We start from the raw sequence: 27,938 nt of genomic DNA on the forward strand, positions 1-27,938 counted from the left end.
TTATATTCAGCAGGACGAAGAATGTGTTTTAGTTAGAGGCATTTCTCTGTTGCGCATCATCAGAACTAGGATATGGCCAAAAAATCATTGTTTACTGCTTGTCAAAATGCTGTCCTGTCTTGGACACTAGACACATCTTAATTGGGAGGCCCTAGATAATCTATCACCCTGATTTAGGAAGAAAGATCATTGTTTCAAGTCTGAAGGCAGGAAATACTGTTTTGAATAAAAATGCAAAAATTTTTAAAAGGGTTTTCTCATTTTGTCATTTTCTTGTAATCTGTGACACCATCTCTTTTAATACCAGAATTTAGAATTTCAAGCCTAATTAACCACCGCTTAACCCTTAGGCATTGGGTGAATTTGTCCCCATTAAGCAAAACTTATTCTAATGCTGTCCCAGTTAAGCAGCAGTCATTAGGCTAAATTGGTTCCCTGAGACATTCCAGTAAAGCAAACGTTGCTATTAAGTACATCTTAATTTAAGCAAAATAAAGAGTATTGTGAGCAGATTGCAAACTGAAGACTATAAATATACCAGTTGATAAGTAGCATGAATTCTGAAATGCTACAGTATCAGAACAGGATACATCAAAATATAAAACTGAAATCTATGAAAACTCTTTTCCTCTTACATTATGTTCAGAACTGTAACTTACGCCATACACCCTCAAGTATCCACTAGATATGCTGAAATGACAGGTAATAAATGTTGTTGTCTGCATTGTTAAAATTGTGTTTGCTGTGTTTTTCTTCTTTTGTCAGCACAAATCCTTGTTTATTAAAGATTTAGCTTGAAGGAAATTTTAATTAATTACAGGTTCACTAAATCCTGACTAGGAATCTGCTGTGCTGTGTTTACAGTGAATGGCCTTCCTGTGCCTATGTTTCAGTCCTGTTCTCTCTGCTATCTGACAATGTGATTTATGGCTGTTGTTTTTCTACCAGTCCACTGTTTGCCCTCTAGGAGGGATTGGTCTCCTGAGCCTCCATAATAACAGCAGCACTTTCACAAAACATCTTTTAATGACAACAGTGTAGCATTCTGTAAGTCAGGCTAATTGCAGACATACCCTATTAATTGCAAAAACTAGGAGAGGTTACATATTTTACAAGCTTTTAATTTGAAATCGCCCGAGATGATTTGTCTTAAGTGTTTGGGTAGAGATGTCTACAATATTCTGCGATAGGCCATTACTGAGAATCTAGAACACACAGTTACAGAATGCTAGGAATGAATCAGGTGAAGTTAAGTTGTGTGGGCAAATCTGCGTAGGAATACTACTGCTTCTGTAAAACAGAATGTTATAAAAAGAGTTCATGTTACGGGAATAAAGTAGCTAATTTCTACTTTCATTTTAACAATTGCATACATTACACTAATTTCAGTAGATAACATTCAAAGAGAAGAAAATCTAAGGTTGAACTAGAAAAGGTTGGGGGGTGGACATTATGTCATGTCTTCAACTATATAGGGATCAGTTAAAATTATTTTTTTTACAGAATGATTGGTGGCTTATCAGATGTTCATCTGAGTCATTAGGGAGGAAAGCAGTGTGTTTTTAAAAAAAATTTCAAAAAATTCTGATTTTGTTTATAAGCTCAAAATCTGCTAGATACATGATCATTTTTGTTACATACCAGTTCTGGCCATTGTTTAGCAAACATTTTCATGTTTTCTCCTTGGGAATTTAAAAGATCAGAAAACACCCTGGCTGTCATCTTTTCTTCTTTTCTGTTTTTGTGCTAATGTCCAAATCTTGCTTCTGTTAATGCCATTGGGAAAACTCCCATTAATTTCATTATTGTAGGATTAAGTCCCAGGTCAGCAGTGAATGTGCACAGCTCTTGAAATAGTGTTGACTAGTTACTGCAAGCCAGTAAGAGAGCTCATGCATAGAAAGACACTCGGTTAAGTGTTAAGATATAATTGGCCAAATGCTGCCACAGATCTGTCAGTGTGTCACCCTGAATTTCCCAAGTCCTGGAGGGCTGAGGCTCACGTATGACTAATTTCTCTTGACTTCCTGAACACAGATTAAATTGAGAAGGTTTAGAGACGTTCCAGTTACCTGCTCGTAATTCTTTTCTCAAACTTTCCCTTTACCATTTTTCTTGATTTTCTTATTTATTGTTAGTCTTCATTTGCCAGGCTTTGATCTTCCAGTATTTAAAACATCCAACCAAATAGTAATTGGTGGATTTCTTCTCCTTCTTCATATATTATTTTATTTATTTTGATGTTAATGCCCAAAAGCCAGCTGAGACAGGAGGCCCTATTTTGCTAGGAAGTATACAGACAAAGAATAATAGAGGAAGGAATGCCCAACAGATAGGGCACTAGTCTGGCACTCAAGAAACCTGGATTCAGTTCCCTGCTCCACCGCAGACTTCCTTGGTCAGCTTGGGCAAGCTATTAGCCTCCTTGTGCCTTAGTTCTGCATCTGTAAAAAGGGGATGATAGCACTGCTCTACCTCACAGAGATGTTGAGAAGATAAATTCACTGAAAGTGTAGGTGCTCAGTTACTGTAGTCTTGGAAGTCTATAGAAGTAGCCAAGAAAGGTAAGAGACAGTCTCTGCCACAAAGAGCTTACTGTCTAAATAGACAAGACACACAGGGTAGAGGAAAGGGATGTTACAAGTAAGCAGAATGAAGAGTGTGATGGTTTGCAAATGTTAGTTCCATGGTTTTCTTCAAAATTATTTGGGTGGGATTTAGCCAAATGGAAAGACTTTGCTGGCTTTAAAATATAAATCTTCATTAAATCATTTTTTTTTTTTTAATTACTGCGTCTTAGTTGCAATGCCAAAGTTAAGGCTGAGGAATAGAGAGGAGGGCTTGAGAAAATTAGTTATTCAGGGAAAACTAAACTTCAGTAGGTTCCAAACAGGTCTTGAATTTTAATGTAAGAGATAATAGTGTTTCTTCTGAAAGGGCAGTGGACCAAATTCTGATCAATTACATGTGCTAATGCTGAGTAATTGCATTTTAAGTCATGGAATTACTTAGGATTTGCACCATTGTATCTAAAGAGTTTGTTCCTTCATATGTATTTGTTAGCTGTTTTGGGATGAGATAGTACTGGTCTTGGCCATAGTTATTTTATTTATAAAGAATACTTAGTTATTTCCGATGCTTTTTAACACAACCAGGATCACAAATACACAGTTCAGTTGGTCTTAATTGGCATTTGAATGCTAAATTATTGACAAGAAGTCATTCTGTTCACAGGTGAAACTTATTCGTGAAATTGCAGCGTGCCATGGCATTCTAATCACCTCCTATTCATACATTCGATTGATGCAGGATAATATCAACAGCTATGATTGGCATTATGTGATTTTAGATGAGGGTCATAAAATCCGGAATCCAAATGCCGCAGTTACACTTGCATGCAAACAGGTACGGTATCAGAAAACAAACCAAATATCTTCATTTGTAATATTTTTAAAAATAATAAATAAATTATTTGAAAAAATAACCTGAGAAAATGATAGTAACTATGGATTACTAAATTATAAAGTCATAGATTTAATCTTAGCAAAGAACAGATTGTTACAATCATTTAATTTGTGGAGTATTAATGCTAAGTCTTGTTTTGAGCTATCAGTTTTGTAGATAGCATTTCACAAGAAGCTTATATTTATTTCAGAGAAAATATGCTGTATACACCTTTACCTCGATATAATGCTGTCCTCAGGAGCCAAAAAATCTTACCGCGTTATGGGTGAAACCGCATTACATCGAACTTGCTTTGATCCAATGGAATGCGCAGCCTTTACACACACACACACACACACACCCCCCGGAGCGCTGCTTTACCATGCTATATCCGAATTCATGTTATATCGGGGTAGATATGTGACAACTCATTGATGTGAAATTGGATAGCCTCTGCGGTAGGAATCTGTATTACAAGCCAACTCATGAAAATGTCTTACTACTAAGTTGTTTTGTTTTATATTAATAGTTCCGCACTCCCCATCGAATCATCTTGTCTGGCTCCCCTCTGCAGAATAACCTAAAGGAGCTCTGGTCCCTCTTTGACTTTGTATTCCCAGGGAAATTGGGAACACTGCCTGTCTTCATGGAACAATTCTCTGTTCCAATAACCATGGGAGGATATTCCAATGCCTCTCCCGTGCAGGTAAAGCTACAGCAAAATATTTTTACTAATTGATGGTCATTAATTTGAAGGAAATGGCTTGCTGTGTTCTTTTAAGTGAGTTTTGAAACTGTATACTATATTGGGTGTCTTATGTCCTGATCGAGTAAACATATTTACATACATTATATATACATGCATAATATATTTTTTTCACTATCTGGGCTTCAAACATTAGCAAAATGTTGTAATAATTGAATTTCAGACACTGTAGAGGAATGACAATGGTTTTCATTTAAAAACAATTTAACTATTCCCATCCAATTAATAGCAGGTTTTATGAAAGTATTTTTAAACTAAATCTAATTTTGAAGCATAAACTGCCTAGGATTATTCTTTTCAACACGAGTATATCTGTTAATTTTTGCAGTTGTTGCAATTATCGCAAGTATTTTATTTAGCTGACTTTTAAACATTTACCTGCATTTGCATTTATTAAATTAGTTATTAGATTAATTGTTCGTAAAGTTATCTGAAGATTAAAAGTGCTATGTAAATGCTTAGAATATAAATTATTTCTACTATAACATTTCTGGTAATGTTTTATGCACACATTTTTCTATTATTTTATCTTCATTCTGAGTTTAAGTGCTTCCTTTGTCTGAGGCTTGGTAATTTACTAAATTGAATGGCCAGTTTGATTTTTATGTATCAATAATTTATTATATTCTTTGTTTTGCTTTAAGAGAATTGAGGGTATTTTTAGCCATTATGTATAGTTAATACCCATCTCACACATCCATTACCCATTACAGAACCATATGCTCCATTTAAGGCCAGAATGACCTTTAGTTTCTGTGATCATAGGGATTTTCTTATACCGATTTTTTTTAATAGTCTCAAGTGGGCACTAATCTTCACTTATTGTCTGCGACCCACCATTGCTTCAGGCTTCGTTTTGATCTTCAGTCTGTATATGAGCAGTTCTGTGTGTGGCTTTTGGTTTATGCAAGATTACACACGGATTCATTGATAAAAGGGACTTGCCTAGAGGGAAGTGTGTCTTACTAACCAATACATCTATAATTTCTGGTCTTCTTTCAGTGGAATAAATTTCACCAAATTAAGCCAAAATAAATGAATGGTATCTGATATGAGAGAGTCCATTTATTAAATATTATTGTTGGCTCACATGAATTCATTACAAATCACATTATATTGGATACTAAGAAAACATTACTGTAACTTCATATATCCAATAAGGGGTAGAAAATGTAAATAATGTGTCTGCTTGTGCCATCTAGTTTTTTTTACTTTTTCCTACTCCTAGTTAATGAATCTCATTTAAATAAAAACATAAAACCCTCTACATTAAGAACTCCCTTAAATCCTGTTGTGTTTTTTTCTCCCTTCTAAAGGTAAAAACTGCCTACAAGTGTGCATGTGTTTTACGGGACACCATAAATCCCTACTTGCTGCGGAGAATGAAGGCTGATGTGAAAATGAGCCTGTCACTACCAGATAAAAATGAACAGGTTTGTTTAAAATACATATAGTGTTTGATCCTTTACCTCCTGAAGTCCATAGCAAAACTTCAGTTGATTTTGTTGAGAGCAAGTGTGGAAAAAGAGCATAGAGAAGTTAAAGCTACACATTTTAACTTCTCAGTAGTGGCATAAGGCTAGTGAGCTGAGGAAGTCAGTGTGTCTAGCAGCTTGAATATCTACTGAGGTTTTTTATTTTGTAGGTATTTATAAATCACCTGATTACCATATCATCTGGGCACAGAAATCTGATAGAATTCTGTAATGTGGAAAGTATCTGTTTTCATCTTAAATAAGGAATTGTAGCCCCACAGATCCTGCAGTTTACAGCCTCCTCGATGATCCAGCATGCAATGCTTCGTCATGACCTTGTATTCTCCGCACAGCTATGCATCCATGTTAAAACAAAGGGCATGTAAGGTGCATTCTAGTCTATTTTATGCAAATTAGTTTCAGACCTTGGCTCCTGGAGAGTGATCAGTGCAGCCCTAAAATGGCCAGACTTCGACATCCTAAGAACAGTGCCTGTAGGGTACCTCTTGTGGTATGTTCATAATCAGAGTTATCATAAAAATTGTTGTTCCTGCTGTTATGAGGTTCATTTGGCCAACAAATTGTTACCAAGGAAATATGTAGTGACAGTAGTAGCTCAGGTTGCAAACTTGCTTCTCTTCTGACCCCCCTGTTTGTACATGCTAATAAACTTCCAAAATTTTCTCTTTTTGGACTGAAATTTTCCATGGTGGTTCTGTGCCTGAAGGTGAATGTTTTTGGAAAGGTCTTGAGCAAAATTCCTTCAGCCATTTTTGAGTTAATGAAAAGATTGTGTTTTTTTAACAAAAGAAATAGATATCTGTGACTCCCGGGAGCCACTGTTTCTAGTGTGGGTTAGGGTTTATTTCCTCCCTGCATGAGGCTTTTTTTCTCTACTGCACCCCTTTTTCTTCCTTCTCCCCTTTTTGCTCCCCTCACAACTGCTCCTTGATATGCTTCTCCCTTCAATTTCTACCACCTTGAGACATCTAAGACAAGTAGTCATACTAGTGATTCCACATTGGGACAAAAAGAACAGGAGTACTTGTGGGACAGTGTCATGGGGTGGGCAGTGAGTTAGCAGGGGAGATTGTTGTGTCTGCTGTGAAGTCTCATGCTCTCTGTTCAATCAAACTCTGGAACATGGTTTCAGTACACTTTAAAGAATGTAGGCTGCTTCTCCCTAAAGAACATATTCCTAAATGAATTAAAATCATTTGATTTTTCTTGTCAGTCACAGAGCTGTACGTGTGTTTGACTTACAGCATGTTTGTTGCCTTGCAGGATGTGAGTGACTGATTTTGTTCCATTTTAGCCTATCAAGCAATGTGAAAAATCATTATATGGTCACGTTCAAAGATTGATAACAGAACAGATAACATATGTTATCCTGTTGTTTACCCATGAGGTCATAAGGGGATTGCAGGTTTTAAGGGACATAACAGATACACTGTACAAAGTGCTTCCAATACTTAGTATTCTATACATTCCACTTTAAAAAGCCCTTGCATTAAGGGAATGTTAAGATTGCATAGTTAAGCAATGAGGTCAGGAAACTGGAAAGTGAAGCTTGCATACATAAATGCAGTTGGAGAAAATTATGAACAACTGTGAAGGGCACAGAATGGATGCTGAAACTCATCCCTAACTATAGCATTTGTCCCCTACAGATACTGTACCTTTTTCTAAATGTTTTAGCTTCTGATGAGCTCTTATTCTTAATTTTGCACTTTTGATAAATCTAGAGGTCCTCAGTGAAGCTTTATTCTTTTTTGTTTGTTGCACATTTCATATCTCGTGAAGTTGAACGGTAACTGGATAAGTGCATAATGCGTGTGTGTGTGTGTGTGTGTGTGTGTGTATAATATATATTTATATATTTTTTAGGTTCTGTTTTGCCGTTTGACAGATGAACAACGACAAGTCTACCAAAACTTCATTGACTCCAAAGAAGTTTACCAGATTCTCAGTGGATATATGCAGGTTGGCATTAATTAAGGTCGATGACGACATATAAGAGTTTAAAAATAGCCATCTGGATAAAGGTGCTGACTGCCCTCTGGCATTTTTCTAGCTGGACTCTGAGCAGGATCTTAGAGGGGAAACAAAAGTTCCTTTGTGCCCAAGATGTCCCAGAGCCCTTTCCATAGTAATGAATTAGAGGCTAGTAGTAGAATGACTGAGAGAGACATTGTGTGTTGAACAATAGCATGCACACACAACTGGATATTAGAACCAGTTTTTCTGAATGAGGGAATGCTGGCCAAGGAAGTGGGTTCCCATTTTTAAAAATCACTAGGATCTTCATCTTCCACCCAAATACCAATCATAGGTAAAAGGACTTCTTAACTTTGCAGCTTTTGCCTTGGTACATGCCCTGAAGTGTAAACAGCCTAAATCCTGGAGTTGGCTTTCAACTTATGAGCCTCTGTTCTAGAAGTGAAAATGCTGCCTATAATGCGTAGTGGTATCTACAGAAGGAATGTAGCCTATAGATTATACTTCAGACACTGAAAAAATTATGAATGATGATGAATATCCACTATGAATGAATTGTTATTGGGCCAGAGAATGAGAGTGAGTGTCACTCTCTACAGCCTGGGAGTTTGTGCACTTACCTAGGATGTGGGAGATCCAGGTTCAAATTCTTGTTGTAGTAAGACTTTAATTATTTTATCAAAAGTAAAACCGTTTAAGAGGAGAGATTGAAAACCCCACACAAGAATATCCCATTGCCCAGTGGCTAGGGCACTTTCCTATATTGGGGGAGATCAAAGTCCAAATCACTTCTCTACATCTGGCAGATGGTAGAGTTGAACCCACATCTGACATCCCAGGTGAATGCATTAACCATATGTAGGGCTTCTGGTTTGGGGGATTTATTAATTTCATTTTTCCAGGTTTATTTTTAACAATTTTTCAGTCCTCGATGTCCAAAAATGGGGGGGGCTTTCTCTTTGTTTATACAGTAATGAGTAATTTCTATACAGTAGTGCTTTTTAGAAATCACACACACACACACACACACAAAGTCTGCCTTACTGCTCAGTATAGACAAGTCAGTAGGTACAATTAATCAGTCCTGGTGGTTTCTGGTGTTTTGTTTTGTTTGTAGTAGGGGTGTTTTATCAGTTAAAACCAAAAATCAGAAGCCCTATTTATAAGGGAGGCACCACCACCTCTGCCTCTTCTGGCCATTTTGTGAGTCCTTTAATTACGTTTGTCAAAATGCCTGAAAGTATAAATTAATTTTTTTAGGTAGAAACAGAAGGTTTTGTTCTAATATTACTGAAATATTTAGACTTCTTTAGCTTGGTTGGAAGTATCTGAAAAATGTGATACAAATTCATGAATAGTTTCAACCTGAAACTGACTCTTTCTGCAAATAAACTATTTAATCTGAAAAATTTCTCCCAGGAACCATGTGTTCCTTCTGACTTATTGCCTTATTTTGGAGGGATGCTAGTAAGATCAGCTGTTTCAAATTGCAGCTTTTGTTATACTGAATAGTAGGTAGAGGAATGTGTATAACGGAAGTATTCATAAGTCTGTTTTTACCTGCATCGTATCTTAGTGGCCACTGTATTATATCAACTGTATAATACCGTTTACTGAAATGGGAACAAAAGTGTTCTGGTGTAAAAACCAGAGCACCAGTATTCAGTGACTATCAGTTTGGTCCATTATTGTCTCTCCTTAAATGTAACCCATGGTAGAATGAAAAAGTTGCAAGAAAAAGACACTTCTCTCCTGTATTCTGTAGGTTTTCTCTGGACTTGTAGCCTTGAGAAAAATATGCAACCACCCTGACCTCTTTTCTGGTGGTCCCAAAATTTTGAAAGGTGTGCCAGATGATGAGTTAGAAGAAGCAGATCAGTTTGGATACTGGAAACGTTCTGGAAAAATGATAGTGGTAGAGTCCTTATTGAAAATATGGCACAAGCAGGGTCACAGAGTGCTGCTGTTTACCCAGTCAAGACAGGTAAGAACATCTAACAAACTTATTACAGTTATGCAGTAACTGCAGTAAAAAAAAATTTAAAAAAACACCTCCACCAGATTAGATGTGTATGTGATCTAAAAAGATCTATAACTAGAAACTAGGTTATTTTGTGGATTCCTCAAAAAAACAAAATTCCAATTATTCTGAAAAGTGTCAGAGTGGGAAATTGCTTTGTTTCTTAGATGTAGAATAACTGTGGAGGGTAGACTTCTATATGCTTCAGTTCCATAAACTTTATTAGCATGATAGTATATACCAAGTATTGCCCAAGTAAAATATGTGGAGCCAAATATTGCTGTCGCTTACGTGAGTGTAAATGAAAACGAGTCCTTTTGAAACCAATGGAGTAATTCTGGATTTACACTGGTGTAACTAGGAGTGGAGTTTGGCACAGTAGTACAGTACAGTACAAATAACTTCACATGCCCTGTGCCATGAGTCTATTTCTGATTCAGTGATAGTTGGTTACACATCATTAGGTATTCCTGCCATGTCTTTAATTCTCTCAGAATTGTACTGAGTTTTTTGCTGTTCAAGGGGAGTTCTTACAATTTGGAAGTGTGAAGTAATATCTTTCTTGCACTTCATATTTCGATCAGAGGAGTAAATGCAAATTGCAGCTTCCATTTCTCCGATCACTTCTTTTATAAAGTTGTTCCTTGGCTCAACACTATATATTTTTTTAATGAGATCACAAGTTTGATTGATAAAAGTAATAGTGTTGACATAATATACTTAGATTTCTGTAAGGCGTTTGACTTGGTACCACATGACATTTTGATAAATTGCTAGAACTATATAAAATTACCATGAAACACATACAATGGATTAAAAATTGACTAACTGATAGGTGTCAAAATGTAAGTATAAATGGGGAATCATCGTTGAACAGTGTGTTTCAGTGGAGTCCTCTAGGCACTGGTTTTTGGACCTATGCTGTTCAACATTTTTTTTCAGTGACCAGGAAGAAAACATAAAATCATCACTGATAAAGTTTGTAGCTGACAAAGAAAAAAAAAAAAAAAAAGAATTGGGGGAGTGGTAAATAATGAAGAGGACAGGTCACTGATTCAGAGCAATCTAGATCGCTTGATAAACCGGCTGCAAGCAAACGATGTTCATTTAAATACAGTTGAATGTAAATGTAGACATCTAGGAATAAAGAATGTAGGGCATACTCTGTCCTGGAAAGTGGTAACTCTGAAAAAGATTTGGAGGTCATGGTGGATAATCAGCTGAACATGAGCTCCCAGTGTGTCTCTGGCCAAAAGAGTTAGTGCAATCCTGGGCTGTATAAATAGGAATCTCAGGCACAAGTAGAGAGGTTTTTTAACCTCTGTATTGTGCTGCTGGAATACCGTCTCCTGTTTTGGGTCCAGAATTCAAGAAGGATATTGATAAATTGGAGATGGTTCAGAGAAGAGCCAAGAGAATAATTAAAGGATTAGAAAACATGCCTTATAGCAGTAGACTCAAAGAGCTCAATCTGTTTAGCTTAACAAAGAGTTTACAGGGTGACTTGATTATATTCTATAATTGGAGAACAAATATTTAATAATGGGCTCTTCAGTCTATTAGAGAAAGGTATAACATGGACCCAATGGCTGGAAGTTGAAGTTAGACAAATTCAGACTGGAAATAAGGCGTACATTTATAACAGTGAGAGTAATTAACCATTGGAACAATTTACCACAGGTCATGGTGGATTCTCCATCACTGATCATTTTAAAATCAAGATCAGATGTTTTTCTAAAAGAGCTGCTATAGGTATTATTTTGGAGAAGTTCCATGGTCAGGCCAGACGTCAGAGGGGTCAGGAGGTCATACTAGATTATCTTAATGGTCCCTTCTGGCTTTGGAATTTATGAATCCCAAGTAACACAGAATGGTATAGATGCATTGTTATGACCCGAGTGTCTCTGATTTTTCTTGTCCTGTTCTCCTTACTGAATGTTCCAAAGGCAAAGGCTACTGTCCTGTGTCTTTTTTGGGTGATGTGATGTTAGCCTCTCTCCCTCCTGTGTCTCTGTTAGTGTATTAGTGTGTCCATTTAGATCTACAGTGTTGTGGAAATGAACACATAGTTTAAAATAAAAAAATCGCTAGCCTTAACTGTGGATAGTAATAAATGCTGTGGCCTCTACTATTCTTGTGCTTTCCAAAAACTGGGTTCCTTAAGAGGAAGGAGTAATGTTTGAATTGTAAAGGGTGTTAAAGCATGTGCAGCATGGCTGTTTTCTGTTGCACATTTGTAAATCTTCACTCATGTACAGTATATCTCACTACCTTCTTAGAGGCAGAGGAGATAAAAGAGGTCCACCCAGATGTCCAGCAGTTTGTCCAAGCGAGGTGGGAAGTTGCACCTCATCAGCATCTCCGCTCCTGGGCCAAGAAAGTCACTTGGAAGCCACTCCATGTGATACGGCCGGCTAGGGCAGAACCATTCCCCCTGCAGAGTAGCAGAAATAGACTGAAATGTTTAATGCTGACAATCCAGCATTGATATTTTCTGTCCTCCATTACATGGCTGCCTGTCAGCTTTGGTAGTGTCTGCTGTAGGCACTTGTACAGGCAGAGCCCATAAAACTGTTCCATCCCACAAGTTCAAAGTGTATACGTGGCCTTCCCTTCTTCCCTGTTCCACAGATGCATGACTTCACCTTGCCTCTGCAGGTTCCCTGGAGTGTTCCACCCCCTCCCTGGTAATTGGTCCTTTGAGGCCATGCCCCTTGCTCCACTCTGTCAGGGCAAACACCCTCCTTCCCAACAAGAGGATACATCACATATGTTTCACAGCTTCGTATCATTCGTGAATTTTCTGTTCTTTAGCCTTCATATGACCCTCCCATTCCCACCCAGGAGAGCATGCTTTATCCCTTCAGTTGCAATTGCTGTTAATACCAGAAATAGTTTTAACTGACTATCTGATCAAGTCAATCTTCATACCTGGATTTCATTCAAATCCTTTCCATCACAATAGATGCTGAAGATCCTTGAAGTATTTCTGAGAGACAGAAACTATTCCTATCTCAAGATGGATGGTACCACAACAATTGCATCCAGACAGCCACTTATAACAAGATACAATGAGGTGAGAAATTGCAACCTGTCCATAAATTCATATTGATGATTGATGCCTGAGCTCAGTTCAGAGTAGACTACGTTGGACATTCACTCTGGTCAGTCTGGTCTAAGGAAGCAAGCTTTTGGCATTTGAGTTGATTCAGAATTGCTTATCTTAATGTGAAGGGAAAGAAATCACCATTTTTCTCAAACTGAAGTTTAGTTCTCTGTTAAAACAAAGCCTAAGACTGAACAAGAAAGAGAACTTCATTGTAAAAGAACAAATTAAGTTTAGACGGTTTAAAGTATGATTATGGTCAGAAAAGTGAGTGAGCAAGCAAGGCAAAGCACTCCAAGTATCTACTCCTCCTACATCTTTGTCATATCTGCTGACTTATCTGACAAAATCAAGCTTTTACACCTGTTAGCATTGCAGAGCCAATACACCCATGGAAAATCAAGCTAGATTATTTTCTGTCTCGTGCATTGCCAACAGAAAGGGTAGCTACAGTCTAATTATAGAATCACTGTTACTTGGGATGAAGAGGCAGAGAGTACATAGCTCAGTCTTAAAATCCCAGGAGTTTGTAACACCAACATATGTCATTCTCCACTGAAGAAACCACTGCCATTATTAAGATGTCAGAATGCCTGCAAGAGATCAGCTCCTGGATGAAGAGCAGCTGACTCAAACTTAACCCAGGCGATACTGGTTGGAAGGGGAAAATGTTTCAAAGAACTAACTGTAAGACTGTTTTTCTCCACATTCTGCTGCAGGTGTATAGCCCCCATTTGTCAAAGGGAGATGAAGCCTCTGCATCTACTTTGACTCCTCACCTAAGTTCCCTGTAAGCTGCATGGCCGCACAGCAGCTTATTTAGCACCGTGCAGGCTCTCAGGGAACCCACCTAGGAACTTACCAGGGGAAGGGCGTCCAGCGCCCAACCTGCCACAGCTGGGACAGCCCCCCCCGGCCCCAACTATGCCACAGTCCAAACCTGCTGGGGCATCCCTACTCCAGCCTGAACCCAGCCACAGCTGGGGCAGCGCGGCGCAGCCTGAACCCAGCCACAGCCGGGGCAGCGCGGCGCAGCCTGAACCCAGCCACAGCCGGGGCAGCGCGGCGCAGCCTGAACCCAGCCACAGCCGGGGCAGCGCGGCGCAGCCTGAACCCAGCCACAGCCGGGGCAGCGCGGCGCAGCCTGAACCCAGCCACAGCCGGGGCAGCGCGGCGCAGCCTGAACCCAGCCACAGCCGGGGCAGCGCAGTGCAAACCCAGGCGGCCCAGGCCGGGCCCAGCCCACACCTTTCATGGCCAGGGCACCCCTCCCTGAACCTAGCCCCAGCCGGACCTGCGGGAGCCAGGGGAGGGCACCTATCCTGCGGCCCCAGCCCCAGAGCTGCCATGGCAGGGAGAGGCACCTCTCCCCCCACAGCCCAGGTGCTGCTGGGGGGGAGTCCTCTCTCCCCATAGTAGCCCCAGAGCACACTTCTACATCCCAAACCCCTCATCCCTGGCCCATCCCAGAACCTGCACCCCAGCCAGAACTCTCTCACCCCTGCACTCCAACTCTCTGCCCCAGCCCTGAGCCCCTCATCCCTGGCCCCATCCCAGAGATCTCACCCGCAGCTGGAGCCCTCATACCTCTGCGCCCCAACCCTCTGCCCCAACCCTGAGCCCCCTCCCAAACGCCAAACCCCTCAGCCCCACCCATCGCATGAATTTTGTTATGTGCACCAATATGAAGGTGATGTGTCACACATTTCTTCCATATTGGTGCGCATAACAAAATTCATTCCACACATAGGAGGGAAAAATTAGAGAGAACACTGCTCCTCACTAAGGGTGTGTCTACACTTTGAGTTTGGGGATGTGATTCCCAGCTCGAGGAGACATACTCACGCTGGCTCAATTAGAGCTAACATGCTAAAAATAGAATATAGCCATAGCAGCAGAAGGAGCCAGCCACTCCAAATATGCATCTAGTGACCAGTGGGCATGTACTCAGTCTGAGTGTGATCATCTTTAGTAAACATTGCAAAACTTTTCTTAAAAAAAGAGTCCACCATAGCAAGAATGGCACTTGTAACACAGATACCCCCTTCCAGCTGCCCTCCCCTCAGCAAAAATTAATTAAAAGGCCTGAACCATACTAACCGACAGTAAAGCCAACTGAAGGTTGAGATTTTTAACCTTAAAATGGGAAAAGTCCACTAAGGGCTTCAATATTGCCCATCCATTTTACATGGAAGGTGCTCAGATACAGTGGTGATGAGTGATATTATAACACCCTAAAACAGATAGGTAACCATTTGAAAAAATAATTATTTGACTTGTAAAGTGGATCCAGAAGTCGTGGAGAGGGAATACTTTCTGCTTCCATAGCACCTTTCATTTAGGAACATAGGACTTGCCAGACTGGATCAGCTCCATGAGCAATCTAATCCAATATCCCTTCTCCAATGGGGACCAGCACCAGCTGCCTCAGAGAAAGATGCAAGAAACCCTGTGGTGGTCAATTATGGAATAACTTGTCTGTTGTGATTGGATTCTGGGTCTCTGGATTATTAATGATGGTCTTCACTTCTGTAGTACATGTTGAAACTAAATTAACCCCCTAACTAAAAAAGTGTGTAATACATCCAAGAAAATAATGTGACAAGAGCATCACTACTTCAGACATTCTAGCTTGGGGTGTTTGCTAAATCCTATCTTGTGTTGCATGTATTACAGGATACGTCCATCTTTGTTTTTCTTCTTACAACTCGAGTAGGTGGTATTGGCATCAACCTGACAGGTGCTGACAGAGTTATCATCTATGATCCTGACTGGAATCCCAGTACAGACACACAGGTATTTTTGGCTCAGAATGTATCATTTAACAGCTAAGTTTAAAATAAAAATGAGGATTGAAAGAGGTAATTTAAGTTCTTTTAAATAACTAGTGAGAGATCAGTGTTATGCTGCTTCTATTTCAGCATTGCAGGTGTTTGAAAGATTTCATTGTTCTTTCCTGTAGCTTTCACAATCTCGCATGGCAGGGGAACTGCTATGTCCCTTTTTTCCCCTTAAAGATAAACTGTAGTACCTAATCAGAACACCTTAGAAATGTATTTAATAAGCAGAATGAATGAACGATAAATGTTCAAAACAGCACCGACTGCTATCTGAATCTGCAGAGGCTTTAGCATTGTTTTAAAAAGTAAATTATACTTTTTATTAATCTGAACATGGTTTCTAGCCAAATATCAAAGTAGCCCATGCATCCAAAAACTACCATGTATACTAGATCATAAGCTGGTTCATTTATAAGCAGACCCCTGTAAGATGGATAAGTAAAAATAGAAAAGTTTTTATGACCCGTTCATAAGCCGACCCTATAATTCAGATGTCAGCAAACTTTGGCTCCCGGGCCATCAGGATAAGCCGCTGGTGGGCCGAGATGGTTTGTTCACCTCGCGTCCGCAGGCACAGAGGTAAACCTAAGTAAACAAAGTGTCCCGGCTTGCCAGCCGCTTACCCTGATGGGCCGGGACAGCAACTGGTGAGGAATTTTTTTTTTTTTTTTTGGCGGGGGGGGGGGGAGAGGAGGGTGAGTAACCTCTGTGACCATCTCCCACATGACCCTAGCCTGGGACCCCCATGCTCTCCCCATCCCACCCCTTCCCACCTTATCTGGGGAGGGCCGGGGAGGATGTTTCTGACCTGGCTGGAGCTGCTCCAGCAGGCTGGGCAGGGCAGCTGCAGCCTGCTCCGGCGGGCCAGACCAGGTGGCATGGCCGCAGCATGTTCCAGCAGGCTGGGCTGGGCAGTACAGCTGCAGCGTGCTCGGGTGGGGCGGCGCGGCTGGCTGCAGCTGCTTCGGAGGCTGGAGGGAGAGCAGCCTGGCCAGAAGCAGAGACTCTGGCCCCACCTCTTCCTTTCTGGCTCTGCTGGCTGTGCTGCCTCTTTTGGGGGGAGGGGCTGTGTCCCACCTCTCCCTCTCTATACCTGTTCATAAGCTGACCCCCTTCTCTGGTGCTTCCCTTTTTTACTAAAAATATTTGACTTATGAATGAGTATACACGGTACTTTGAAATTCCTCTGCTTTCTTATGTGTCTGATGGGGGCTGCATTCCCTAAATTCATCATTTAAAAACATCCATGTCAGCATGGTAGTTTCCTATGTGATTGTAAATTAAGCCATGTAAAGCCATTAGATGCTGAGATTATATTTTATACACTGCAACTTTCTTTCTGAAAGAGTTGGGCTATGTGTAAAATAGCCACATTTCTAAATAAAATTACTATGCAGGATTTTTGTTCTCAGAGTGCATGCATGTTCATATGGTGTGGGGGAAATGCATTCAGTCTCTCTATGGATATCTTTAAATGCAAGTTAGGGACTTACCCGTCTGAAAAAGGGGAAATAATGTAGCTCCACTAGACCATCAGCACAGCCCTACGAAACTCCCTTCACAGATGGTCTGGGTGACCTGAGTTGTTCTGTATAGAGTATATTTTGTAAGACCTTCAAGTTTCAAGGTAAATCATGGAGGAGGAAAAAACTGTTGGAATGCACATGAATAAAGTACAATTGATTTCTGAAATTGGAGATAAGTTTATCCAAGGGAAAACATGGTTAGATCACATGCTGGTTCCTTGCTGAAATTTTACATAGATTGTAGATATGGTTGCTAGTCTTATCGTTCTAGGAAGCTGGCCCATATGGAATTGTGTTTTTTCCTATCAGTCTAGAAATGTGATCATTATAATCTCTTGAACTATTTGTTAAATTTTCAAAGTAGATTTAAAATACATAGTAGTATCAATAGCTCCCTGTGAATACAGCCCTTTGCTTCCAGAGGTTGGGTCTGCTAAACACATCTTTATGCTCTAGGCTCGAGAGCGTGCTTGGAGAATAGGCCAGAAGAAACAAGTGACTGTGTACAGGCTCCTTACTGCAGGTACTATTGAAGAGAAGATTTACCACAGGTCAGTAGGACCAATATTCACTGATACCTGAACTGTGCTGGAGGAGGAACGGTTGGAGTGACTTGTCCATATCCTGCAAAAATGTAATCATGACTGCAACTTTACTCAAGCGTGTAGTAATAATAATACCTAGCTCTTCCAGAGCGTTTTTATCTGTAGATCTCATAGCAATTTAAAGGAGGTTGGTATGATTATCTCTACTTTATAGATAGGGAAACTAAGGAACAGAGGTGAATGACGTCACCCAGTAGGCCAATGGCAGAGCAAATAATAGAATGCAGGAGTCCTGAGTCCTAATCCAGTACACGTTGCGCTGGGCCACACCTATGCAATTAAAAATTGTTCTTCATTTTTGCCCCTTATAGCAATCCCTTTGTATATTTAGTAAATCATAATGAGTTACACCATTTAGTATTCTAAATAGGACTCTGCAAGTATTTTCTTATTCTGAACAAGGAGAATGCTGTAGAAAAATTGAAATGGACCTTAAGCATAAGTACATAACCCACTGCTACTAAAAATAATCTCTTAACAGCTCTATTCCCTATGTTTATTCAGTCAGATCAAATTACTTTCATTACAAAAGGAAGGCTGCTGCTTTTTTTTATTTCTCTTAGCCGTGCATAGCCATTGCAGCCATAAACAAGTGAGCTGGAATCTGCTAATTCTGAGGCATTGTCAACAGAGTTGTGTAATGACACTGAGGTAGTTGAATGAGTACAAGTTTACAGAATGCAGTGGTACACCACACAGCTGTCAGTATAGAACCAATTTCAATGTTATAAAATAAATGCATTTTAAATTATTTTCTTTTCCTTTACCTGCCAAAACCTGATATTTACCTGAGAGTGCTATTGCAGGTATATAGTCTGAAATCAATCAGATTTCTAGTATTATGCGTGATATGTGATACATAGTATAAAAAACAGAATAGCCACTCACCAGACTTTATAGTTTTGCTTCTATCCCCAAATTATTAATTTTACAAATATCAAAATGAATAAGTCCCCATGAAGAACTGGTTAATATTCAGATGTATGTTTAAAATGCATCCAAACCCCTTAAAACATATACACTTCTAAATCAAAACTACTTTTTTAGTTTGCTTCACCATTCAGTTATTGTAATCACACCATTAATGTGAACTCCAAATGAATGTACTTAGGTACTTCAGCCTCATTTGGATGTACATTTCTCTTCACAAAGGGAACATCTTCTTTCAAAAGGCAGATAAATGAAAAGCCCTAAATAATCCAATACCGCACTTACGGAGAGCACTTGCTATTTACTTCACCACACAGACACAAGGCTTCCGCTGCTACTTGGCTCGCCTCCCACTGACAAACATTGGTTCAGTTTGACTAACCCTGACCACACAAAGGAAGTGGGGTCTGATCTAAGGGTTAGAACAGCCATCAGAAATTCAGTTCTTTTCAGAAAGCTGTGATGGACTCACTCTGAGCCTTGAGTAAGCAACTTTATTTCTCTTTGCCTCCATTTCCCCATCTGTGAAATGGCAGTAGTACTGACCAACTGCATGGGGTTTTTTGAAGCTTAATAGATTATTGTAAACACCTTTGAAATCCTCTGCTAGATAAGAATTATTATAATTATTATTACATTATGCTGTAGTTCAAAACCATATTAATGTGACCTGTCTTGAACACAGATTTTGCTAACAGGGCTATAACACAGTTTCCCTGCACAGTGTTAACAAGGTACTAATTATGTTGAAAACTGTGGTGTGGACAAGGGGGAATGGTTTGAGAACTATTTTAGAACCCTATTAGGCCATCCTACTGTGGACTGGAAAAGGATATTAGTAGCTTGCCATTGAATACAGTAGTACAAACAGGGCCTAACTGCAGGGGTGGACTAATGCTAAACAGAAGCCTAGATCTACCACTACTGAATGGAGTGTTCTGGCAGCTTAGATCCCCCAGACTCTGTTCCACCCAGTCCCTCTGGATGGGCTCTTGATCGTCTTCCACCCTGTGGGGTAGTCCAGCCCACACCAGCAGACAGTCGGGCTCTGTGCTGCTGCACTGCCTATGTGATTTGTTGCCTCTCTAACCAACATCATACCATTTAAACTTCATCACTTTGACAATCGCGCCCTCTTCTTTCACAGAGCTTCCTGATGCTGTGTGGTATACATATGCAGGTTTTTCAGTTTTAATGTACAAAAAACCCTCTAGCTGTGAAGTTATTTACTACTTAGAATAAATGAAGTCTCATAGGACACTTCAGGATGGTGGGTACCTCGTGTGTTATGGGATTGCTGAAATGCAATAAATTCTTATGGTTAACAATTTAGTGGGTTGTTTAAAACTTACTAGCTCAGATTGTCTTTGTAAAACAAACATCATCTTCCCACCACTTAATTGTTCTGCAGGGTAAAATTCATGATGATAAAGTTTTCTGCTTGAGCACTGTATTCAGTACTTAAACATAGCTAGACATTGTTTCATGCCAATGGTACAATTTTATTTTGTTTTTCCAGACAAATCTTCAAACAGTTTTTAACAAACAGAGTATTGAAAGACCCAAAACAAAGGCGCTTTTTCAAATCCAACGATCTTTACGAACTTTTCACTCTGACCAGCCCCGACGGGTCTCAAGGGACGGAAACTAGTGCTATTTTTGCAGGTACGTGAAATCATTTTACCTAAACTGTGAAATCTAGAATTTGTACAAGAGATTATGCAAAATGTTTATTATTATTTAACTTCATACCTATATCAGGTACTGGTTCAGATGTTCAAGCCCCGAAACGCCAACTAAAACGTAAACTTAAAAAGCCAGCTGATGGTGCTTCCAAAGGTGATCTGCATCTTAAGGAGCACAACTCGCCTAAATATGACAAGCCATCACATTCTTCCTTGGCAAGCCATTTAATGTATTCTTCTAAAACAATAGAGCCAGTTAGAGAAACCAAAGGAAACTTGGAAACTTTCAACCAAAACAGTTCTGTGAAAGTTGGTACACAAGCTACAGATAACATAGCTTCACTGATTAAAGATGAGGAGAAAAGTTTGAAAACAGCCGAGGGGGCTGTATTCCAAGCTCTGCCAGGGAATGCATGGACTTCAGAGAATGTGAAATGTTCAAACTCTGCATTATTTGGTGAAATACGTGGGGCACCTTCTGTAAGTATTGAGAGCAGTTATGGTCTTGTATGTGAGACAGAGAGCTCCCAGGGGAATCAGAATGGTAAGTTTGAAGATGAACAGCTAAGTAATAATCCTCACAAACGCACCTCAAAAACTAAACACAGTATGGATACGCTGACACTTGAGGGCTACAAGAATAACCCTAAAAATCCAAAACATCACAAAGGGGCCAGATTTGAAGGGGAACGCATCCCATATCTGGTGAAACAAAAGCAATACAGAAAGGACAACCAAGAGGAGGAGGAAGAACAAAAGAAGAATGATGATTATGTCTTGGAGAGACTTTTCAAAAAATCAGGTAACTTTTTTATTGATTTGCACAACAATGCCAGGCTAGGAAAAAGTATAGAAAAGTCTACACAAGTGGGTTTCCATTATTGTAATTGCTAGCAGCTACAATACAATAGATGACTTTTAAACATTTTCTTTAATGTAAATGATCTGTTGAAAATATTTGTGATTTAATCTTCATCTAGTGAAAACAACCACAGGTCTCTTTGGGCAAAAGTAATAAGTGGGACAGCAGTATGGTGGGAAACACTGGTGCCAAGGGAGGTAACTGAGTTTCACTTAACTGGGAGTTCCACTGAAGATAAAGTTGCTCAAATGGATTTAACCTACATCTAGCAATACAGTGGAAGCTTCCTAATTTGCACTAACAACTGGGAGATCCAGTATGAATGAATGAATTTTGATGCCCTAACGGCAATAGAAGTGGTTTATTATGTTGCAAGTTTCTTCAATTCACTTGATATAATAGGAATCTGTTATAAATGGATGTATTGAAATGTTGACTGTTTCCACTGTCAGTGTAAAAATGAATTAAGGTTTTTTTAAAAGTTCACTGCTTAATTCTTACACGTTCTTTCCACCTCCTCCCCATTGTACGTACTCTGCTAGGAGTACACAGTGTGATGAAACATGATGCTATTATGGAGGCTTCCAATCCAGATTATGTGCTAGTGGAAGCAGAGGCAACCCGAGTGGCCCAGGATGCCTTGAGAGCCTTAAAGATCTCCCGACAGCGATGTTTAGGAGCAGCTTCTGGTGTGCCAACCTGGACAGGCAACAATGGTCTGACTGGGCCACCATCCGGACTAAAGTAAGATTAGTACCCACATGGCTTCTCCAGAGAGGGAGCCGTTAACATAGTCTGGTTTTTGTGCTAGCTATTTGCTCTGGATTTACTTCAAAAACTATAAATGAGATACAGGGCTGATTACACGAATTGTATTGAAATATTAGGTCTCGGATAAAATTTTCGAAAGCACTTAAGTCCCATTTTCCCATATTAGCTTACTTAGGTGCCTAAGACACTTTTGAAAATGGGAGTTAAGCCCCTAAGTCACTTAGGCGCTTTTGAAAATGTTACTCCTCATCACATATAGTTAAGAGATGAAGATATAATTAGAATCAATGAAGGGTCCATATTAACGAAAGTACCATTCTGGGGTTGTGATCATTCAAACTATGCCAGCTTCAAGCTGGATCAGTACCTGGATGGGAAACCTGCAAGGTGCTACAAATGCTGTGCTGTCCGAGTTACTGGTCGAGATCCCTAGGTGTGCCTTAGCTAGCTCTGCACACCTCGGAAGGGGAACATATGTACCTTTCCTAGGTACAGCTGGGGCAAATTCAGCAACCAGCACAAGTCAGAGCAGCCTTCTAGGGGCCATTCTACCATTCAGGGATTCCGAGGGGGGGGAGCAGTGCTCTCTGGCCATGCCCCCCCCTTCAGAATATTTATTGCACTGCAGTGGGTGGAGGGGTGTCAGGTACAAGTAGCCTATTGGCTGACTTTTTGTAACTCAATTACCTGTGCCCTTTGCACCACTAAAATGGCATAGCGGGGATGGAGTGGGTGCCAGGATCTTCCCCACCATCTTCCAATGGGACATAAAACCAAAGTCCTGAGCTCTCATAGCCTGAAGGATCCTGTGTCATATTCCATGTTAGCTTGGGTGTCAGATTCTAGTGTGAATGTCAGATTATATGGTGCTAACTAAAAGTCCCATTGCAGTTTCAGTTGAATACAGTAAGTCTTCACTTCCAGTCTCAAATTCATGTGTGTCGTTGCCATCTTAAACTGCTACTGCATTTTACACTAGAGGTGGGTGAAGTTGTAGACTACTTTGGAATGAAAGGCCTATATAAATGTAAATTGTTGTGTGTACTAGGATACAGCTTCCTACTGCTCTTGGGCCTCTGATAGTGACAATTGTATCCTGTATATGAGAACCCCTCGGTCTGTAAATTCTAAGAAATTCTTCTCATTGATCACTAAAGGGGTGATAAGATCCACAATACTTGGAGTATTCAACCAAAGTATCCTACAAAGTGTCACAATTCATATTTAGGAGAGATACTGTAATAAATTACTCCTCTTGCATGTTTTTTTAGGAGTAGGTTTGGTCAGAAAAGGAATCCTACTTTGCTTATCCCAAATTCCTCCACTATATCTCCTGGAAAGAGATGCAAGGTAAAGCTCAAGAACTGGTGGTACTTTATTTTTTCCATGAGTATTAGTTGATTTAGTTGAAACATTCTAGCTTAACTTTTGCTATTTAGGATATATGTCTCATAAATAATTCCCATTCTCTGTATGTAGAATTCCAAAAGTTTTAGGCTTTGAATTACATGCAGATTTGATCTTACATTTTGAGAAAGAATCATCAAATTCACTTTAATCAGTTGCACCAGTCTTTCATTTCATCTTGCTATGCTCACTCTGGTTCAAGAGTAGTTATTTTAGCTTCCCAACAACTGAAATACATATTCAAGTTGTGAAGTTAGCAAACATTGATTCTGACATGTTTTATTTCACCTAATTAATTCCTGCAGTTTGTTGAGGTTGGGTTGGTTTGGTTTGTTTTTGTGTAAGCCTGAATGGCAGGCAAATTCACTAAGAATAGGTTCCATGGATCTCAAACTCCAACTTTTCCTATAGTGTCTGTGTTTATTTGCAGGATGCTGATATAATAAGGAAAGAGAAGGTAGAGAAAAATGTTTCCAGTGTACATTTTGACGGGAAACTCGAAGCAGGCGAATCATCATCCAGCACACTAGATTCATCATCTTTGTTAGCTAAGATGAGGGCTAGAAACCACCTTATTTTACCACAGAGGATGGAGAATGACGGCGATGAGAATCTTCAGGCTTCTGCTCCACTCCCAACTTCGACGGAACATGACGAATTGCTAGTGGATGTACGAAACTTTATAGCATTCCAGGCTCATGTGGACGGAGAGGCTAGTACTCAGGAGATACTGCAGGAGTTTGAATCCAAGCTGTCAGCAGCACAGTCTTGTGTGTTCAGAGAACTTCTGAGAAATCTTTGTACTTTCCATAGAAGCCCAAATGGTGAAGGTGTCTGGAAACTAAAGCCAGAATTCCGTTGACCCTTTGATTAGGAGTGCATCTGTGTGTACTTGGCCAAAACTCTGCTCCATAAGACTTTCTATTCATCTTTTAAACTGGAGGCTTCTGTTTCATTTTGTGTACATATTTTAATTACTGACTTCTACTGTACCTGGTGCAGCACTTAAGTATGTTTCACTGGAGACATAACGGACCAACTTCCTGTTTACTCTTTTTATATATAAAAAGTGGCATCTACCTCACAATTGAAACAATACAAAATAGCAGCACTTTTTATTTTAAAAAAATCTTAATGTAGATGGGCTGTGGAACAGATGTATTAACGTTTTATTGCAATAAGAGCCGTGGATTTTGTCGTGTTTTCAGATTTTTATCCAATTTCTGTGAAGTTCAGTCTGTCTGATTTTCAGTATATTACTTGACTGGTCATGATGGGGTGCACATTACACCAATGAACAGAAGCATTAATAATAAACAGTTTAGGTGGGTACAAAAAGGTAACTTGTACCAACACAGTATCAAGAATCATTATGAGAGACTTTCATCAATGTTGAAAATTTGTTTTTAGAGTTGCTGCTTTCCTTTTTGCCTGTAATTGATGTATGTCACTAAATACTTGGACTAAAGTCTACTGCCATGAAGGTTTAATTGCAAAAATAAAGAGCCAGGCAGAGCATCTGGATGTGTCAGCAGATTGGTAACGGGTTATAGTATACTTTTACCTTCAAATCACCAGTTCAGATCCTGCTAAGTCCCAGAGCACTTGCCTGGTGTAAAACTTACTACCATGAGGAGTCCCACTGAAACCAAGGTGATAGTAAGAAGTAAGTCTAGTAGTCGGTGATTGGTAGTTGCCTCTACGGCCTCTGTAACATCACAGTCTCACCAAAATTGGTGCTAATTGTGACTTGTTTTCAGTCTTGACCAAGAACTGAACTAGCCATGGAGAATGAACTGCCCTCACACTGCTGGCATGGTCCTTTTGGGTCAGGGCTGAGGCACATTTGTGGTGTATGGGGAAGAATTCCTGTTGTACCTGTTCTGTGGATCAAAAGAAAACTTCTATCTCCGTAGCTTCCAAACCAGCACTAAATGAACATGAATTTCCTTTACAGGAAGAAAGAACTGGATTCACTATAGTCAACCTGAGTTTTATTTCCACCACTGCCACCTTGAGTCTCTCTGCAAGATACCAATATGCTACAGAGACAGATTTTAATGGAAAAGTGATAGAGCTCAATGCCAAAATGAGAAAATTGCATTTCTTTGCAGCACAACTAAAACATTATTGTATAATTTAAACTAGGAATAACCAAATGTAGTCAGTGGCTCCCCTTATAGGAAGACGGGCAAAGATGATCAACTGCACGGTTTTATTTGAGTTCATTAGTAATAAGCAATTTCTATTAACTAACAGTTAAGCTGCAAGTACAAGCAAAATTTAAAGGTGAATGGTGAAGCAAGAATAAAGTGTTTTACTTTCCTGCTCCAGTGTGATTTAGAAAGATGGCTGTAGAGTTTATTCCAAACAGGCTTTCCTCTGCTTGTGTATTAGCCTAGAAATACTGGATTCTTGCTTCCCTCTTTGTTGAAAGATCCTTATTGGAACTCCATTACCAGAATAGCGATGCCACACTTGAGTTACAGCAGTGCCTTCCCACACAAAGGAATGAGAGAGACTACTGAGTCTGACTTGCCAAGAACTGTCATCTCCTCCACACTCAGTTTGGAGGAGGGATTGCTGCAGTTCAGGTTGCAGGCTATTATGACAAAGTCTCTAAACTTGCCAAGGACTTACCGTGAAGAAAGGGAACCAAAGAGCTGATATTTCTAATGCAATAATGTGTAGAAAATGTTGAGTCTGACTTCATGCACAATGAAAGAACAGTAAAAGGGCAAAACCAAACCTTTTTTTTTCCAGTTTCCTTTAAAGTTTTTTGTATGCTGATTTTGATTGAAACTGCAGGAATTAAGTGTTTCTCTGTGGTGCTTAACAAAGAGTTTGAGTGCCCTGTATCACATACTGCTTTCATTCTTAAAGGCATATTTCCTGTATTAGAGGGAGGAAAGTTTATAGCTCTCTCTCCTCTGATGTGTTCGTGATGTAAAAGGAGCTGTACATGCTTTTATATTTCCTCAACTTTTATGAACGTAATAAAATGTAGTAAAAGCAAACTTTTTCCAAGAGACTTCCAGATTTTGGGGGTTAAGTTATATAAGAGGCTTTCTGGTTGGGTAAAAGTAGAAAGACCCCACTGGAAACCCCAGCAGAAATCATCATGATCATCTATTGAGAGGTCCATCAGACCCTAGAATATCTTTCAGGATGTGAGTATGACTGTAGTCTTAGTTCTTGCATGGATTTTTTGCAGCGTTTATATATGCATGGGTAAGTCTAACTTTACTTATTGTGTTAATAAAACTTGTAGTACAGATAAGACTTTGTACTTATGATTGTGTCTGTAGTCACTGTCCTTGGACTTCGTGTGTTTGAGAGAACCACCAAAAATGATTGTCACTCAGTTGAACTTGAAACTCTAGCAACAGGAGCTGAATACATGGTAGTTTAATACAAAGTTGTTAAAATCAATTTAAATTAAAAACGGCTTCAAGTGCCACTCTGGTTTGGAGCTGGAGGAGCGGATATGTCAAACCTGAATGGCACTGTGACCTTGCACACTGGGCAGTCAGACCCAGCCCAGTGGGACAGGAGCTGCTGCTGCAGTGTGACCTTTTGATGACTGTGGTTTTTTCCCCTCTGCACCTCTTCTGTGAAATTGTCTAAAAATCGGCATGACAAAACTCCTAGGTAAGGCTGCAAGTCTTTCACGGATACCATGACTTTCTGGGACCTCCATGACTTCTACAGCTGCAGTGGCTGACCCCAGGGCCATCTGAGCAGCTGTGGTGGCCCCAGGCAACAAGTCCTGGTCGCTACCCCGGAGCAGCAGCAGTGCCCCAGGCCATCCCCAGAGGAGCAGAGGCAGCAGTGGGACCCGGGGCAGCCCATGGGCTACCCCCTACCCGGAGCACTGGTGGCGGTGGGGCCACAGGCCACTCCCCCCGCCCCAGGAGCAGCAGCAACTGTCAGAGCACCCCGCCCCCGAGGAGCAGCATCCGCTGGAGCGCCTCCCCCAGCACCTAAGATTTAGTTAGGGGCATTTTTAGTAAAACTCATGGACAGTCTTTTTGTTTATTGTCCATGACCTGTCTGTGACCTTTTACTAAAAATACCAGTGACTAAATTGTAGCCTTACTCATAGATCACCTCCATTTGTCTGCTATAATCCCAAGACTACTTGATTGTGACTAGTTTTAACCAGTCTTAGTGGAATTCCTTGCATAAGGGGGGAAGATTTTTCAAAAGCATCTAACTAGACTTGTGCTCCTTAGCCCCTTTGGCACTTCTGAAAAATCTCCCGCTAAATCATTACAGCTACAGAGTTTGCTGTGAAGTGGGCCAGATCCTCGGTGCAAATCAGCACTGCTCCATTGAAGTTAATGGAGCAATGCCAGTTTACATCACCTGAGGATATGGCCCATGGGGTCCACCATGTCAATTATTGGCATTCACTCTTCCCAGAATATGCAATATAATCTCTTTAAGCAGGTACATACTAAAATCCTAGACAAGTCCAACAGTTTCTCTGATTTCCATGGG

The 27,938-nt window shown here is 40.1% G+C and overlaps 1 protein-coding gene across 1 annotated transcript in view; it reads left to right on the forward strand.

Annotated features, from left to right (window-relative positions):
* The window catches only part of ERCC6 (ERCC excision repair 6, chromatin remodeling factor), an 82,166-nt gene extending 54,721 nt beyond the window's left edge, over positions 1–27,445 (forward strand). The window contains exons 8-20 of the mRNA XM_030569100.1: positions 3,235–3,405; positions 3,974–4,150; positions 5,527–5,643; positions 7,573–7,668; positions 9,449–9,667; positions 12,669–12,779; positions 15,486–15,605; positions 17,632–17,726; positions 20,230–20,375; positions 20,472–21,197; positions 21,800–22,001; positions 23,300–23,378; positions 23,866–27,445. Coding sequence (XP_030424960.1) covers positions 3,235–3,405; positions 3,974–4,150; positions 5,527–5,643; positions 7,573–7,668; positions 9,449–9,667; positions 12,669–12,779; positions 15,486–15,605; positions 17,632–17,726; positions 20,230–20,375; positions 20,472–21,197; positions 21,800–22,001; positions 23,300–23,378; positions 23,866–24,297 — 2,691 coding nt within the window. The 3' untranslated portion in view covers positions 24,298–27,445. The remainder of the gene's footprint in view (positions 1–3,234; positions 3,406–3,973; positions 4,151–5,526; positions 5,644–7,572; positions 7,669–9,448; positions 9,668–12,668; positions 12,780–15,485; positions 15,606–17,631; positions 17,727–20,229; positions 20,376–20,471; positions 21,198–21,799; positions 22,002–23,299; positions 23,379–23,865) is intronic.
* Positions 27,446–27,938: the final 493 nt, after the last annotated feature.

The sequence above is a fragment of the Gopherus evgoodei genome, chromosome 7, assembly GCF_007399415.2.
Source record: "Gopherus evgoodei ecotype Sinaloan lineage chromosome 7, rGopEvg1_v1.p, whole genome shotgun sequence".
Classification (NCBI taxonomy): domain Eukaryota; kingdom Metazoa; phylum Chordata; order Testudines; family Testudinidae; genus Gopherus; species Gopherus evgoodei.